Source organism: Dipodomys spectabilis, unplaced genomic scaffold, assembly GCF_019054845.1.
Source record: "Dipodomys spectabilis isolate Male_0828 unplaced genomic scaffold, ASM1905484v1 ptg000032l, whole genome shotgun sequence".
NCBI lineage: Eukaryota > Metazoa > Chordata > Mammalia > Rodentia > Heteromyidae > Dipodomys > Dipodomys spectabilis.
The window spans coordinates 24,514,633-24,533,515 of record NW_024870709.1 but is presented as its reverse complement, the minus strand read 5'-3'; the positions used below and the strand labels follow the sequence as shown (position 1 = coordinate 24,533,515).

The window sequence follows — 18,883 nt, the reverse complement described above, 5'->3', positions numbered from 1 at the left end:
TTAGTGCAAGGAGGAATGGCTAGTATCTTTTTTTTGGGGGGGGGGGGAAAGGGGGCCCTGGAGCTTGCACTAAGGGCTTGGGCACTGTTCCTGAGCTTCTGCTCGAGGCTAGTGCTGTACCACTTGAGCCACAACTTCACTTCTCACCTTTTCTAAGTAGGTTTTTGGAAATAAGAGTCTCACAGACTTTCCTACCTGCGCTGCTTTGAACTGCAATCTTCAGATCTCAGACTCCTGAGTATGTAGGCCCAGTAGGGCTGGGCAAATGGTAAGTTTTGTAGTCCTAGTGAAGACCATGAAAACTGCAGTAAAACCCTACCTTTGGGGCCTGACAAAGTAGGTATTTAGTTCCTGTGAGAACTTATGTGATTACTCTGTAGCTCTGTAGATTTCTTTGTCTTTCTGTGTGTGTCTAGTTCATCTAAGGTGGGGGCTGTGGTTATATCCTCTCTATTGCTCCTAGCATCAAGCATTGATTACCATGTGTGAACAGTTGAAATAGGTTCTATTTCTGTCAATTGCCCACAGCTTGTGACACAGATCTCACTACCTAGTCTCCAGTATATGCAGGAGATAACACTACAGTGATAAACTAAATTGAACCAGTTACCCACCCAGATCAAAAACATGGTTCCTCCCATGTATGTAGAATGATTTTAATTACTGCTGTTTTCTCGTATGAGGCCTGAAAAGCTACCATATGATTATTACTTACTAAGCACTTATGATCATATTTATTGAGGATAAGCATCAAACATGCCATTAAGAATATTGTTCTAAGAGTTTTGCTAGTCAGAAAACATCTTGCCCTTTTTGTTAAATAGATCTGAGAAAGTTTCTGAACTTTGATAAAGGTAAATTGGATTTTAGGACTCCTCCAGCCTTCTTTCCTGTGTCCTGAATAATTGAATCAGAAAAAAAAAATTACTTACTGGTAATATGCATGCCAGGGAATATGTAAAGGAAGGAGTAGCAGTATAAGGAAATACCTTTGGCTCAGGCTATAGCAAGGAGAGATAGGAGGTTTCACAATCCTGACTTTCAACAAAGGTTTAAGAGTTCAACTGCAGTTTCAAGACAGTCAATTAGTTTAGTTACCTATTCTTCTCTGAAAGTATTTGTGTCTAGAATTCCACAAATGTAAAGGGCTAAAATCTGAAGGAATTTCTTAGAACAGCTAAAATGTTTTTGCATTACATGAGGTTATATGCCCAGCCTCTTTTCATAGAAATTCTTCCTTGAGGATATTTATTCCTAATTTTTTAAATTCCTAGACGTTGGCCCCTCCTAGAATCTCAAAGGCAGGTGAATGTCCCAGGGATAGGAAATGGGCCCTCAGGCTGTTTAAAGACTGAGAAAAATCATTTGGTCCATGATGGGACGGACACAAGCTTCTTGAAGGCTCTTGTCTGCTGCCCTCACACCATCTGCCTGTTTTGATAGTTTTATAACCCACAAATAATGTTAGAAATATCCAAATGGCCCTTTGAAAACAAAAAAAAAACTTTCTTCATCCCTGAATGGATATTTGGTATTTATTATTGAATGAAAAGCTTCTACAACTTCAGAAGAAAGCTTCCAGACAAATGGAGTAGATAGGATTTTATCTCTAATATGGAATCATTTTCTTTTCTTCATTTTTGTCTCTTAGAGACAAAACTAAGACACCTCTGAGTTTTTAAATTACAAGGATTTGGATTGAAGGAGTAATACTATTAGGGACTAATTCATAATCCCTCCCAAATTCACATGTTGAAGTTCTCATTCCCAGTACCTCAGATTTGGCCTCTCTGGGGGTGATAGAGGTAGAGTGAGACCATTGCAGTGACCCATAATCCAATATTACCAGTATCCATATAAAAGGAAGCGATAAGGATACACTGAGCAATGCCAGGAGGAGACAACAAGCATGAAAGCAGGTAAGGACACAGTGAGCAGGTAGCTATCTGTAAGCCCTCTGAGAAAGCTATCCGAGGAAACCCTCAGAAGAATCCAACCCATAAATAAACACTTTGACCTTGGGCTTCTCAGCCCCCAGGACAATGAGAAAATAGATTTCTGTTAAGCCACCCAGTCTGAAGTGGTCTGTTATGGCAGGTCTAGCAAATGAAAACAAATGACACAATTTTTTTTTTTTTTAATTTGCCCAAGAGAAGCTTTGGTCAGTTCTTTTAAGTAAGCTAATGGCTAGACTCCATGTATGTCTGAGACAAAAACCAAACACTGAGCGCTTGGAGCACTTACAGTTCTAATACAATATTTATGCCAATGATCTTGCTTTTAGTCATTCCATATTAATGTGTAATTCAATAGGATATTGTCAAGCCATTTCCATGCAGAGCAGCTCCAAAAGACACAATAGAAAACCACAAGGAGATCATATTTTCACAAATTTGAGACAAATTTAAATGTCATGATGCTTTGTAAAAAAAAAAAAAAGTATGCCAGATCACATTGGAACACTGTTTCAGGAGCATAAATTGATACAAACAAAAGGGTAGTGTGGCATTATTCATCAATATCTAAAGTGCCCTCTGAACTAATAATTAACCTCTGGAGTAGCAGAGGAAAAAAACCCTGAGCATGTAAACACAGACCTACTAATGTTTTATTTTCAAGAAAAAGAACATAGAACAATTAAAAGAAAATATACACATATAGTCCCATCTAAAAACATTTTGAGTGTGAAACTTGAATTTCAAAAAGTTCTTATTGTGCAGAAAATCATTATCAACAGCAGCTTCTGGTTAATGTTGGGAAAACTGGATTTTAAGAGTATTCCCCTCCTGTCAGGCATTAGTGGCTTATGGCTTTAATCCTAAGTACTCAGGAGGCTAAGACCTGAGGATTGTAATTCAAAGGCAACCTGGGCAAGAAAGTCTATGAGACTTTTATCTCCAGTTAAACACACACACACACACACACACACACACACACACACACACACACATATCCAAAAGGGGATCTGTGGCTTAAGTAGTAGAACAAAAAAAAAAGCTCAGCTCAGGGATAGTGTTCAAGCCCCTCCTTCTTTAATAGAAATAGTGTACTGTGTCTATAAAGTGCTTGTATACGTAATGATTTTTGTTGAACATTTGCTTTTCTTTTCAGGGGCCTAGAACTTACCAAATACTAGCTATGACTCGTTCCCAATTAAAATGCTAAGTACTGAATCTCCAATAAACTTTTCTTTTTTTGTGAAAAAATTCTTTATTAATTTCTCACATTTCATTACAAAATGTATGTTGCAAACAACTTGAATAACCTACTTGTGGTTTTTTTTTTTTTTAATTTTTTAAACCCTTGGCTTCAAAGACTCAGAATCCCCCTCCCTTTCATCAAGTTCCAATAAACTTTTCTGATACACTATAGTCCATACATTCTCACAAATTGTGCAAGAATGTGTTCTGAGAGAAATCTCTAAAAAGTAATTTAAAAAATAATTTAAAAGTCATCAAAAGTTATTTAAAAATAATTTCCAAGTGTTTTCAGCCACATTTAGAGTCATAACATTTTAGAGATTGTAAGAAATTTAGAGTTCACCTAGACCTTCCTGTTTCTTTATTTTAAAAAAGGCTCATACTGGGGGCTGGGAAGGTGGCTCAGTGGTAGAGTGCTTGCCTTGCATGCATGAGGCCCTGGGTTCGATTTCTCAGCACCACATAAGCAAAAAGAAAAAAGCCGGAAGTGGTGCTGTGGCTCAAGTGGTAGAGCACTAGCCTTGAGCTGAAGAGCTGAGGGACAGCACCCAGGCCCAATGTTCAGGCCCCACGACCGGACCCCCCTCCCCCCAAAAAAAGACTCTTACTCCAATCCCAGAAAAGCAAGTTGTCTTGCCCTAAGATACATAACTAGCAGGAACCAAATTCCAAATGCTTCCTACTATTGCCTAAAGTTTACTGGGCCAGAAAAGCAGTATTTTTTTGTTATTGAAAAGATCTAAAAGTCTCAGTTCTTATTTTGTCATAGTTTCATAGTAGATTATATCAAAGTTCAACTAATTGTAAAGGTCATTCATATTTCCACGTATACCAAATCTCTAGTGGAAGGAAACTACAGATAAGAGTTGTACTTGTTCCTTGGGGAAAATGTATAAGAGATAACATTAGGTCATACCAATCTGCTTTGCATTTTTTCTCTGTTGAAGAGCTCACATTTTAAGTGAGTTTTTTTTCAGACAAATAATCCTCTCTCAAACTATTTACAAAAATGACTTATAGGGGGCTGGGAAGGTGGCTCAGTGGTAGAGCACTTGCCTTGCATGCTTGAGGCCCTGGGTTCGATTCCTCAGCACCACATAAGCAGAAAAAAAAGCCGGAAGTGGCGCTGTGGCTCAAGTGGTAGAGTGGTAGCCTTGAGCTGAAGAGCTGAGGAACAGCGCCCAGGCCCACGACTGGACCCCCCCCCCCCCAAAAAAAAATGACGTATAGCCATTTTCCACTATCTGAAATAATTCACAAATCAGGACTTCAAAATGTAACCCCAAACTATATTGCTATAGGGCATATAAAATGGTACAACTCACTATACAAAAACTCTTGGCAGTTTCTTATAAAGATAAATATACAATTACTCTATGATCCAGTCATTTTGTAAGATACTTCAAGAGAAAAGAAAATATGTCCACACACAGACTTGCTCAAGAATGAGCTAAAAAAAAACAAAACTAAAAACTAAACTAAAAGCAAGCAAATAAATGCCAATCGACAAGTTAATTTACCAATTCTAGTATATACTAACAATTAAATACAATAAAAAATAAAGTTAACCACTGAGACACACAAAAACATAGATGAATCTAAAACAATTAGCCAGAGTGAGATAAGCTACATTTCAAAGAATACATATTGTATGTTTCCATCCATGTAATATTCTAGAATAGCAGGCAGAAGTAGTATCAAGAATTCAAAAAGCAAACAATAATGGTTGTCTGGGTCTGAGAATGGAAGAAAGATTTATTTTATTTTCACTCATGCCTCTGGTTCCATAAGCAAGGATTTAAGTTGGAAAAAGGATGAGAGAATGTTATGATATCCTAGAAATATCTTTTCTTCCATGTGTGTATGCGTGTATGTGCTGGTCCTGGGGCTTGAACTCAGAGCAAGGGCACTGTCCCTGAGATTTTTTTCTCAAGGCTAATGTTCTATTTGAGCAACAGCTCCACTTCCAGCTTTTTGGGTGCTTACATGGAAATAAGAGTCTCACAGGCTTTTCTGCCTGGGCTGGCTTTGAACCATGATCCTCAGATCTCAGCCTCTTCAGTAGCTAGGATTGCAGGTGTGAGCTACCAGTACTTGGAGAAACATTCTTTTTTATATATAGAAATATTCCTAATCTTGTTATAGCAATGGAGTCACAGGTATATATACACTTGTAAAAAAATTTTTTAAATCTACTTGTATCCGTAAAATGCATGAATTTCATTTTATGTAAATTATTTATCATAAAAGTTATGTTTAAAAGTAAAGAAAGAGGCTGGGAAGGTGGCTCAGTGGTAGAGTACTTGCCTTGCATGCATGAAGCCCTAGGTTCTATTCCTCAACACCACATAAGCAGAAAAAGCTGGAAGTGGTGCTGTAACTCAAGTGGTAGACCCCTAGCCTTGAACTGAAGAGTTGAGGGACAGCACCCAGGCCCAGAGTTCAGGCCCCAAGACCGACCCAAAAAAAAAAAAGGAAAGGAAGAGAGGTATCTGTTAGCTTTACGAAGCAAACAGATAAAAAGAAAACTAACTCATAGGCTACATTGAGGAAAACATATAGTAAATAAACAGATAAAAACAAACAAGCAAAACACAATTCAGTGATCCAACGTTCTAGTGGTACACTACTTACCTTTGTGTATACATCATGTCATTTGGAATAACACCAATTACAAATAACTTTTTAGTGTGCTTGGCAAATTGGCACAAATGAATGTAACCTGTGCTAAATGACCCTATCTTTCCCTCATGGGTCATTCAAAATAGTTTGCTTTCCCACTTAGTAATATACCTATGTAGATATTTGCAAAAATAAGAAAAACATTAATGCTAATTAAACATAATGTTAGAGTATCTATGCTTTCCCAAAGACAATTTTGGGTAATATTCAATTGTTAAGAGATTTTTTTTTATGATGAGTGTTAAGAAGTTTCCAGACTAATTTGTGACCCATACTTAGCAAACAGACATAACAACATATGGCCTCTGTGTAAAAATATTAGATGACCACATTTCTTGGGTGCTAATCTCATCCCTAGCTTCATCCCTTCTGCTGCTTTTTTATTTTTCCTTTGTCCTGTCTTCTTAAGTTTTTCGGCAATGTTTCTCAAGTACATTATAACGGGTGATTTATAAAAAAAATGAAGTAATGTGGATGATGTATAAGTCATATTACTTTCAACTTCTTGAAGGTTTTTCTTTTTGCTAATTAATAAAACTCCAAGATTTACTCTTTCCTTTTTAAAGAAAAAAGTGACTAGGCATGAAGCAGAAAATATTTTTTCTTTTGACTGTAATCTTTTCAGAGAACATATGTTAAAGGAACTCCAACCAATGGTATGGTATCATGAAGGGTTGGAGGTAGATTATATTACAAATGCATGGTCCTTTTAGCAGCATTTAGTATTTACCTGTCACTAAATAATCTATGTGAGGAATATGCCAATGTTCTATAAGCATTTTGGACATTTGATTCAAATCTAATATGACCATTTGCCAAAAAAGAAAACAATAAACTAGAAGAATACTATTTTCTCCAAATGTAATAGTTAATAGATTAAAGGAACTTAGCTTTTTAACTGTTATATTTATTAAAAGAACATACACAAATATATGTAAAAATAAGATTTGCTTAATTGACAAATGGACAAATGGTATGACTAGCCAGCCAGTTACAAAATAAATGATTATATACAAAAATGTTTGTAGTACTCTAAATGTTGGTGATATACATTACTGTAGTGTTTTCAAGTCAAAAATCCTAATATATACTAGGAGTCTGAACAAATGTTTATACCCTTTAACACATTTATTGAATTCCTGAGAATTTATATGACATAAATAATATATTACTTTATCAAATATCCACAATATTAAACACTGAGGTGACCTAAATATATAATGGGAAACAAATTAGCCTTTCTTTTTTAGCCTTTCTAATTTCTTTTGAAATTATTACTATTATGGGGACTGAATAGGTAAGAGAGTGAAAGTTAGAGCAAAATATTTACTGCAATTAAAGTTACACAGAATTCCTATGTGTTCAGATAAAGTGTAAAGAATATGGAAAATAGACAATAGTAGTGGGTTAAGGAATTATGAATTTAACTCTTTAAAAATATGGCTTTTAAAGATTATTTTTCCACAATTCTATTAAGGTACACAAGCCAAAATTTACCTACACTTAAGGCATATAATTGATATACATTGAGAGGTGATTACCACAAACAAGCTAAAATCATATCCATCACCTCACACAGTAAGCTCTGTGTGTGTGTGTGTTTGTGGGAATATGTTGAGAACACTTGAGATCTATAGTTAGCCAATTTTAAATATAAATATAGTCAACTGTAATCACCAAGCTTCTTTGTGTTAGGGCTCCAGAATTTATTCATCTTATAGCTGAAAGTTTGTAACCTTTGACACATAATTCCCCTTTTCTTCTACTGCTCAGCCTCTAGCAATAACATTTTACTCTCTTTCAATATCAATTTTAGTTGTTGTTTTTTTTAATTAAAGATTCTATCTATATGCTACTTTGAGGAAGTTTATCCTGCTTTCTGTCTTGGACCTCATTTGAGGAGGATTACATTAATGGTATTGGTACTTTTCACCCAGATATCCCAAATATTTGCAAAGAATACCAAGTTTTTCTGCATGATGCAATACCACGCTGATAGCAACAAGTTCAAGAACAATTTTCCTTTTGTTACTGATGGGAGTGGGGGAGGCAGCAAACTTCATGATAGGAAAGGTAGAAGAAAAACAATCCAGACTGGCAATTGAACAGTGAACTCTGACCCATCAGTTAAGAGCCAGCCAAGGAAATCCAAAGGTCTGAAAGCTTTGTTCCTAGATAACTGCCTGTGGTGCAGAAGCCAGAAAGGTAATAGGGTACTATTCTCACACAAAATAAATCAGAAAATATGGGAAGTGAGCTCTGACCACATACAATATCATGAAAAACAATTCTGAAGTGCCTGGAGTCTCCTTTTTCTGCAGCTTTCTGTCTTTAAGTAAGTCACCCTTCCACCTCTCTTACCTACTGTTCTTACTTCTTGATTTCCAAAGCACTACTTTCTTGCTCTCATTCCTAACCTCAATCAAACCCTGATCAAATCATCAAAATTAAAGTGATTCGCTTCCCAGTGGGTATTTGTATTTGTCAGGGTATATAGCAGAAAACCCTTATCATTTTTTATTTTTTTGGAGGGGGGGGTCCGGTCATGGGGCCTGAACTCTGGGTCTGGGTGCTGTCCCTCAGCTCCTCAGCTCAAGGCTAGCGCTCTACCACTTGAGCCACAGCACCACTTCCGGTTTTTTTCTTTTTTTGCTTATGTGGTGCTGAGGAATGGAACCCAGGGCCTCATGCATGCAAGGCAAGGGCTCTACCACTGAGCCACCTTCCCAGCCCCCACCCTTATCATTTTGTTTCCAGCATACCTTCCTTAGTCTACATTCCACTTTGCAATATCCTGTCCTCCAAGTCATCTCCATATTGCCTTTTTACAGTGGATGCCTGATCCAGGTTGGACTAAAATTTCCTAAGACAGTGCTTGTGGGCTTACACCAGTTCTGTACCCTTATATCCCCCCTCCCCCCTTCTTTTTTTCCTCCTCCCCCCCTCTTCCCCACCCTCCCACAGGACCTCTTGAGCTCCACAGACTCATGGCTCTGAGGGTTTCTGATTGGATGAAGCCAATTGACAAATGCAGGGCACGAAGTTGGGTATTTTTTTCTCTTTCTAGTAAGTTGCTTTTCCTTGGGTCCAGCACCTGATCTTGAAATTATCCTTACTTTATCTCTGTAATCTAAAAGAGGTAATTAACTCTCCCATTTTGCTGAGCTCTGGGTTTCAATGTCTCTGAGCTTTATGAAACCAATTATCTGCTTTAAACTTCCTCTCTCTTAGATACTTGCTGTGCTTTCTGTTTTATTTCTAATACCCACAATTAGAATAATTCTAGTGAGATCTGGATACTGAGAAAAAGAGGACTCTCTTCCTGCTAGATCTTAAGTATGCAGTGTTGGGAAATACCAGTAGCAATTTTTAACTACTTTAGCCCAATTTGAAAATAATGACAGAAATACACAGAGTCTTCAGAAATAGATAGAAAGAATGCTGATACACTGATCATCACCATGAATTTTGTATTCCAAACCAGGACACTTAAAATTATTGAGACTAAGGACAACAAGCACGAGACTGGTTCAAGCAAACTAGAATGGAGTAACTTTACCTTAAACCAACTTGGTCCTTGGACCATTAATTGAGTCAGTAAATACTGTTTGAAAACCTTTAACCTATTTTGAGTTGAATTTCTATTACTAATCTAAAAGATTGCTGACTATTGGGTATGAGATAAAGGTTCAAACCAAAGGAATGATTTCCTTCTGGTAGGATCTCAAGATAAGTAGTAGGACATTACTTTGTGCCTGAGATCCTCCCTACAATTGTATATGGGCTTGCACATTTAGAGGACAGCCATTATAGAACTGTCATATGGACGTTTGGTTTGCTGAGAAACGCAAAGAATATTCCACTCTCAGGCTGAATATGGCTCCTTAGTGATTTTTCTTTTCCACATATACAGTGTCCCTGACTTAAGATCTATTTTCACATGCGTGTGAATTTTAGGTTAATCACATCCCATCATTTCCCCTGTGTCTGGCCCCTATCTAGGGATAGAACAGTAACACCACCCAACTCACTGTTCTTCATGAATGCTTTGCTTCTTTCTTCTCTTCCCTCTAACATATTTTAATTCTTTCATAAGGCCTCATTTATACTAAAGATTAAATAGGTTCATCTTGACTGCTGTAGGAATTGAACAATCACTTCAAACTATTTCCATAAGAATACCTGTTCTTTATGGAGCGGTAAGAAGGAGATGCCAAGCTCGCGTGGCTTTTGTTAGATTTTTAATTGATATGGCATGTATTAGTTCCTTTCTCACAGCAGCTGCCTAGCTTATGACAAAAAAAAAAAAGAGGAGGATAAAAGAAAGCAGCATTTCAAAGACTATATCTCTTAAATCCAGTATGAATGTGTCTCACCCCAGTGGAGTCATTTTCTATTTAGGAAGCTATTCGTAAGTCAAGTGCTTGAAATTCTTTGAGCGTGTAGAACTTCTGAAAAACATCCTGGTGATTATGACTGACTTTTCAGGTTTTTTTGGGTTTTTTTTGGTGCGGGGGTCCTGTAGTGGGGCCTGAACTCTGGGCCTGGGCACTGTCCCTCAACTCTTCAGCTCAAGGCTAGCGCTCTACCACTTGAGCCACAGTGCCACTTCTGGCTTTTTTCTTTTTGCTTATGTAGTGCTGGGGAATTGAACCCAGGGCCTCATGCATGCAAGGCAAGTGCTCTACCACTGAGCCACCTTCCCAGCCCCCCTTTTCAGTTTGGTTCTTAGTGACACTTCATCAATAAAAGGTCAGACATATTTTCACAAAACGAGAAGGAATTGTCTAGAAGTATTAACAACTAACTAATATGTCTCACTGCCAGTTTCTTACAGAATTGATCCCAGTGGTCATAAAACACACTTAAAAACAAACAAAACAAAACAAACCAGAATCTGTTTCTAGAAGTTAAACTGGAACTTTTATTGAAAATATAAATCCAAGCCAGAAGATAAATACAAGCAACTCTAACTCTATATTTCATCAGGAATCATTTTATTCTAGAGGGCAAATTTTTCTCCTTATATCTCTTTTAGTAAATTACAAAATGATCTATTACAGAAACTGTATTTTGCCAACCTATATTACAAACACCTAATCCTATAAAGAGCAATAGTTGTCTTGGATATACTTTGTAATTCTGAACCTCATCCAGGTAAGACTCTATTAAATACCCTTCCGAAACTACCAAATCCATTATTTTATTTTATTTTATTTTCCCATTGTGGGGCTTGAACTCTGGGCCTGGGCGCTGTCCCTCAGCTCTTCAGCTCAAGGCGAGCGCTCTACCACTTGAGCCACAGTGCCACTTCCAGCCTTTTCTGTTTATGTGGTGCTGAGGAATGGAACCCAGGGCCTCATGCATGCAAGGCAAGCACTCTACCACTGAGCCACCTTTCCAGCCCCCCAAATCCATTATTCTTAATAATAGCAAATCACAGACGTTATTCAATTCTTAAACAGAGAAATTACATTTGGGAAGATTAGGAAATAAAGGAAGAAAACAGATAAAATGCACATGAGTTTGGACAAAAAGAAGATCCCCATTTGGTAAACACTTTTTGTTCTCTACACGCTTGAGTTTGTTTGGTCACTTTTAGTGAGAGTGGTTTCCTCTGTAGTTAGAGATGACTCTAGAAGTCTAAAATGCTCGTATAGATTTGGGAGAGACCTGAGCATATTATACATCCTTACACGCAGCCTGAGCGGAGTCATTGAAGGTAGTGGCTTCATTCTCCCAAAGGATGATGACAACGACTTCAATGCTTTTGAAGCTTCATTCTGGAAGATCTTTGTTCTAATCGTGTAAAGGATAAAAATTTGCAGTCCCTGAGGATAGAATAAGCGTCCGTTGTTAGTGAGACCGTGCATAGTGAGGGAAGACATTTGATTTCACTCTGCCCTCATCCTTTTCATCTTGCGCAGCTGTCCCCAGATATGGCTTTCTACTTGCTAGCTGTGTAACTTAGCTCATTTTCTAGAATCTAGAATCTTCCATGTTCTCCTAGGCACTGCTCTTCAGTATCTCGTTCTCCTTCACTGCCATCAGCTCTGTTTATCCTACTTGATTTAGTAATCTAACTACAAATGCGATGCACTTAACCACAAAACTCTTCACTGCCTTTTTGTACTTTACCTGGGAAGACAGGATGTGTGTGCATGCAAAATTGATTAATCAAAAGCTGAGTAATAGTCATTTTAAATAAAAACGGTCCCTTGTTGAAGTCCTATTGTTGCCAGACCCTTGTGTCTCATTAAACCCTTTCATTGACTTCTCTAATTTTCATATCAACTCTGTATAATAAACCTTAACATCTCCATGTTACAGATAAGAAAACCAAAGTTCAGATAAATTGGGTAATTTGCTTAAGAAATTATCCAACCAATAATCAATAAAATTTGGGGGCTGGAAATGTGGTTTAGTGGTAGAATGCTTGCCTAACATGCATGAAGCCCTGGGTTCGATTCCTCAATACCACATAAACAGAAAAAGCCGGAAATGGCACTGTGGCTCAAGTAGTAGAATACTAGCCTTGAGCAAAAGAAGCTCAGAGACAGTGCCCAGGCCCTGAGTTCAAGCCCCAGAACTGTCAAAAATATTTGGAATTGAATTCTTAGATTTTTGGCTTTTGAGTCCTCTGCATTATCCAATATATGGTACTACCTCTTGTTTGAAACTGTAATGGAAAGATATCAATAAGTGTATTATAATTTAATAAACTTCTTAGTTTACTAACATCTTTTGTAAAAATAAAGCATCAATTATCATCTATAGCCAAGTTGTTGATATTGTACCAATGTCAATTTCTTGATTTATGACAATACACAGATACATCATATATTATCATTGGAGGACAGCTGGGAAAATAATACATGAAAACTGCAGTATTCTCCCACATTCTTGTATTAAATTATTTCTAAGAAAGCATATTTAAAAATAAATAAATAGCAATCCATACCTCCCATATTGTCATCTATGGTGCCCCAAACTCTATCAGGATTTTTTTTTTAGAATAAATGTAGAAGTTCCTGGTGCTATGATAACATAATCCTAATACTCTGATATTCCCACTAATAATATAAATATGTATTGCCAAGAAATAGGAGCAGTTCTCCAATCATAAACAGGAATAAGGGCTGGGAAGTTGGCTCAGTGGTAAAGTGCTTGCCTTTCATCATGAAGTCCTGGGTTCAATTCCTCAGCACCACATAAGCAAAAACAAAAACAAAAAAAATCATAAACAGGAATAGTAACTTGACTTTTAGCCAACAAGTAACATGTATGTATCCTATCAGAAGAAAAGCTGTGGCTCAAGGAATGTGTTTGGGGACACAGATTTCCTGAGACAGAAATGATTATTGGCCATCCTGATTGTTCAGGACATCACAGTAAAGAGCTGCTTTGTGTTTCAAATTTAGTGGCAAATACATGTTCATTTTCTTTTCTTTTTTTTTTTTTTTTTTTGGAGTCCGGTCGTGGGGCCTGAACTCTGGGCCTGGGCGCTGTCTCTCAGCTCTTCAGCTCAAGGCTAGCTCTTGAGCCACAGTGCCACTTCCGGCTTTTTTCTTTTTGCTTATGTGGTGCTGAGGAATCGAACCCAGGGCCTCATGCATGCAAGGCAAGCACTCTACCGCTGAGCCACCTTCCCAGCCCCACATGTTCATTTTCTATGGCAGTCTGAACAGCAATAAAGAAAGCTATCATATCAGTTTACCTGGTCATTTTCAGAAAGTGGTAGCAATTCAGGCAGCCATGCTGCTTCTGTATAGAGAGCTGGTAGGGAGAGCTATGTGATGATGAAGAAATTAAATGAGAGGCCCTTTAAGGCCTGGATTCCCTCTGTCTAATAAAGGAACTGATAGTCATTCATGGCCATTTAGCAGTTGAAATGTAGTAATAAAACTAAGTTTTTAAGTTTATTTTTGCTAGAACTATAGCTTGAAGTTAGGGCCTTGAGTTCTCTCTTGACTTGCTTTCTCACAGCTGATGCTCTACCACTTGAATCACACCTCTAGTCTGGCTTTTTACTGATTAATTGGCCATGGAGTCTCATAGACTTTTTCAGCCTTGGATGACTTCAGCCTCCCGAGTAGCTAGGATTACAAGTGTAAGACACCACTCTATCTAGAATAACTAAATTCTTCATTTCATTTCATGTTAAAAAATTTAAGTATTAGACTTGATGCTCAGTTCAGTTTTTGAATGCTTATGTATTCAAAGAACAAGCTTATTTTAGGAACTTATTTTTTATTGTAGATTTTATGCAATCTAACTACCAACCAAGTGTTATTAAAGATGTAGCACCCAAATAGTGGTAGACTCAAAGAAACACACAGTGACTATAAGAAGATGACATATCTCATTAATAATTTCATTCTAAGCTGGGTGTTGGTGGCTCACGCCTGTAATCCTAGCTACTCAGGAGGCTGAGATCTGAAGATCATGGTTCAAAGCCAGCCCGGGCAGGAAAGTCCATGAGACTCTTATCTCCAATAAACCACTCAGAAAACTGGAAGTGGCACTGTGGCTCAAGTGGTAGAGCGCTCGCCTTGAGCTGATGAGCGCAGGGACAGCGTCCAAGCCCAGAGTTCAAGCCCCACAACCAACAACAAAAATAATAATAATTTCATTCTAAACACATGTTAGATGATGATTTATGGACCATAATGTTACCTAAAACATGTTACTAAAATTCAAGAAAACAGTCTAAATATGGAACCATAAAAACAAGTCTTAGCAAATTTCCAAAACTTGAAAGAAAAAGTTCAATGAACCCACAACATTCAATGCTCCAACAATGAGTAACCTTGTCCATCTCAGACTTAGCAGGGAGCTTCCATGAACTGGTATGGTAAAAACATATATTTCCAAGTCCATTGCTTGATAAAAATATCTGCTACTGGTAGAAGTTACCAAACCTGTTATAGTTTGATTCTAGGACCTACAGCCCAGAGAGAACATAATAAGTTATAAAGATGTTTTGTTCTTCTTCCAATGAAACTTACTAAAAATAGAATCTCCAAATGATAATTAAGCCAATGGCCTTCAGCGAATTTCCAAAGAAAAGAAGGAAGAAAACTTGGTCCAGAAAGATGATGCAGTCTTTACTGCTTTAGGATACACTATATTCAGACTAGATGAAAAACAGCATACCTGAGTAGTGTTGGCAAGGCAAAATATATAGCTGAAGATAATCCTGATGTCATCATTATTTATTAGCATAAGGTATGACAGAATCCAGGTAAGGCCAAAAACAACTGCAATAGACAATGTGCTAAGAATCTTCTTTAGGGAGGAAACCTTTTTTGTGCTAGGTGAAAGCAAACAAGAAAGAGAAATATGTGTTATTCGATTTTTATTTACTAATATTATTGTTACACTTTTTAGTATGCATATAAAGCTGTACACATATCCTGTTCATTTTAAGATATTATACTTCAACAGAAAAAAGTGTCATCCCGGAAAAAGATTTGATTTAGCAAGCTTTATTTGGAAATATCTTGGTATCTGTTTAAGAGCTCAGGCAAAAATAGTTTCTTAAATACTACTACAAGTAAATTTCAGTAAGAATTAACTTTTCTTTTGGAATGGAATTTTGATCACATGGGTAGTTATACAAAATTACTAAGTGAGGCATCCCTTTCTTGAGGGGTTATCTGGGAATTTTTGTGTGCCTCTAGCTGATACAAAAGAAGGATTATTTAGGTAAAAGGTGATCATCCCTCTCATAGGAAGTTTATACCTCTGGAATCTGGTTTTGACAATGTGAGTTACTTTGGCTAGTGGAACATAGCAAATGGTATAAACAGACTTATTTGTTCATTAGCACTTTTCTTCTCTCACTGCTGTCTGGAATCCTGAGATGACTATGTGAAGAAGCCTGTGCTGGCCTCTGGAGAAGAAGAAACTATGTGGAAGGGAAGTTATCTCCCTCAACTGAGCAGCTACTATCCAAGTCCAACCAGCTCCCAGTCGCCACACAGGAAAATAAACCATCTAGATCACCTGCCAAACATTTGAGAACGCCAAGGTGAAATAAACATCCAATAACACTCAAACTTGTGACAAATAATAAATGCATTCATGGGGCTGGGAAGGTGGCTCAGTGGTAGAGTGCTTGCTTTGCATGCATGAGGCTCTGGGTTTGATTTCCTCGGCACCACATAAGCAGAAAAAGCTGGAAGTGACGCTGTGGTTCATGTGGTAGAGAGCTAGCCTTGAGCTGAAGAGCTGAGGGACAGCGCCTAGGCCCAGAGTTCAGGCCCCACGACTGACAAAAATAAATAAATAAATACATACATACATACATTCATTCATTCATTATAAACCACCAAATTATGGGATAGTATGTTATGTAACTAATTTACACATGGAAGATGATTTGTTAAACATTTCAATTAGACATACTTTTCATTGTAACTATGCCAATTTAAGAACCATGGCTATCAGTAAGTCAAAATTTAAAAATATAAATTTTATTGGTACCTGTGGCCAAAAATGCTAGTGTTCTGTATGAAGGAAATCAAATCTAACTTGAAATTAGGTTAAGAATCTTTCACTGAAGTTTTTCTGGCTACTAAGAGAGAGACCTCAATGTTTACCAGTGATGACATTTCCCCCATATTTTTTTCTTAATAAGGACCATCATTCATCATGAAATATAGTACTTAGAGCACACACTTTGTAAGGATATATGTGATACATGTGTACATTGCACAGTATATATTAATATATTATCACTGATTATGGTGGTTTTCATTCATTCTCTTCACACCAAGTAGATCTATTTGTGAGATTACTATAAGTCACAGATTTTTTTTTATAGTAAGCACACCTGGGATGGGCAGATTGTGGAATTAAATTTGAACTCTCAGCTTCATTGTCACTGTATTCGACTAGTTTCTACAGTGGAAATGGGGTCGGGGTCCAGAGCATATACATCTTATGCTTTGTGTTCATTGTTTCTCCAACTGAAAGTGCTTGTTTCATATTAGTGAAAATAATGAGAATGCTATGGTGCAAGGAAGGTTATTGCAAGAAGAGGAGGGGGTCTGGATAGGAAGTGGTAAATGAGAAAGCTTAAGCTTTCCTCACCCCAACATGTGAGCTCAGTGTGGCCAGCTGTTTCTAGATTTTCAAACAAAAACAATCTAATTTTTTAATTAAAATACCCAAATTTTATATATTTGCATTGAAAAATTTAAAACATGAACCTATTATAAAAATCCAAGCAATGTTTATATGATAGAGCTTACTGTGCTGGTTTATAAAAAGAAAATACATGTCCCAGCATCTCTAGACAATCCTCATTTCTCTAGTTATTCAAATTAGATTTGAATATTTAGGGCTGGGGAGGGAAGTATTTTCCTTGAAGTCTGAATTCACACAACGTAGAGACATGCTATGTAAGTAATGTGGTAGTCCCACATTGTAGTACTGATGTCAGAAGATGAAAAGATCCACTTTCTGAACCGTAGCTTCTGATTAAATCTCTCCTGAGTATTACACAGCTCTGCCCATGTTTCAGAATTTGAAAACTCTCTGGACATTATGAGTATTGTGGTGCTGTATGGTCCACTGTATTGGTCTTGCCTGGCAGCTTCTACTCAGAGATTCTTACCTCGTCAGATTCTGGTTATTCTTCCACAGCACTTTGACTGTGATTACAATAAATATACCAATATTGGTGATAAGGATAATGGTTACAGGTATTAGGAATGACCACAAAAATGGATGTGATATAAAACCATTGCTGTTTAAAGTTGCCAACCAGCAACTGTGAAGAAAAGAAATTATATCATGAGAAAGAAAAGTATAAATATTGTTTTCTTACAATATGAACATTATTGGCACCCACCTAACTGAAATACCTGCTTAAAGCCTATATGTCTATACATATTGCACATTTATAATCACTTCCAGGAATTCAACCCACTACAACTAGTATAAAGGTACACACCTGTAATCTTTCTGTAATTCAGATCTTGTGATCCTCAAGACTGAAGCCTCAGCTATATAGAGAGACTATGTCAAACATAACAAAACAAATTAGGCATACTAGACTTGGTTCTTCCATATTTATATTTCAGTCAGTATAAGCTAGTGGAAAGAATAAGACTTCTGAGTCAGGCAATCCTAAATTATTATTACTGTCATATCATTATTGTCATCATCGATATGATTATCATTCTGTTGCTGTGGCTCAAAATCCAAAGCATACAATATTCTAAGAAGGAGCTCTACCACTGATTTTCAGACCTAATAATGAAAAGCAAATTTAATGTAAAAAGATTAGACTTACAAATTAAGAAAGTATAGACTGTTCAGGGGTTTTGACATATGAAATTTCCAATATCTCAATTCAAATACAATATTACCTTTGAGAACTGAAAAATCCACCGCTAAATATGATAACATAAAGTGAAGTATACTTGTACAGTGAGGCTTGGAGTTCACAGACCTTGTAGTTACCATCATTTCTCAAAGAAATGGACATTTTAAATATAAACTCACATTTCCTCTTGTCGATATTCTAACTCCCAGTTGGGATCCTTCGTATGCTGAGCATAAATAATTCCCACTGTTACACCCACTACAATAGCTGGGACTCCTGCTCAACAAAGAGATGTATAGAATTAATCATTTATCCAAGACCAGTATTAATTATAAAAGACCATGAATGAATTATACATCTGACCCTTTTCAGATGTACTGTTCTTTCCACTTTGGATAATGGATGGATCCATAAATGTAGGTCAACACTAGACAGAATTTTTCATTTTTCTTTCTTTTTTGTATTGACTCTCTATACCAACTGTATACTAAATCTCATTTCTTGGTACCTCCTACAACAAGTTCTGTCCTAAAATGGTAGAATTCCTCTTTCATGTAAATAAATTTAAATCTGTGCATCACTAAGATGACTTTCCCTTCTTTCTTGGATAAAATCTAGTAAAAATTTCACGAATTCTTTCCTTAAGGAGTCACTCTGGCTTTCT

General features: G+C 37.0%; 1 protein-coding gene across 1 annotated transcript in view; it reads right to left on the bottom strand.

Annotated features, from left to right (window-relative positions):
* Positions 1-11,452: 11,452 nt before the first annotated feature.
* The window catches only part of Adgrg7 (adhesion G protein-coupled receptor G7), a 33,589-nt gene continuing 26,158 nt past the window's right edge, over positions 11,453-18,883 (bottom strand). Inside the window, exons 13-16 of the mRNA XM_042676754.1 lie at positions 18,399-18,495; positions 17,506-17,661; positions 15,039-15,195; positions 11,453-11,713 (exon numbers count right to left, since the gene is read on the bottom strand). Coding sequence (XP_042532688.1) covers positions 11,453-11,713; positions 15,039-15,195; positions 17,506-17,661; positions 18,399-18,495 — 671 coding nt within the window. The remainder of the gene's footprint in view (positions 11,714-15,038; positions 15,196-17,505; positions 17,662-18,398; positions 18,496-18,883) is intronic.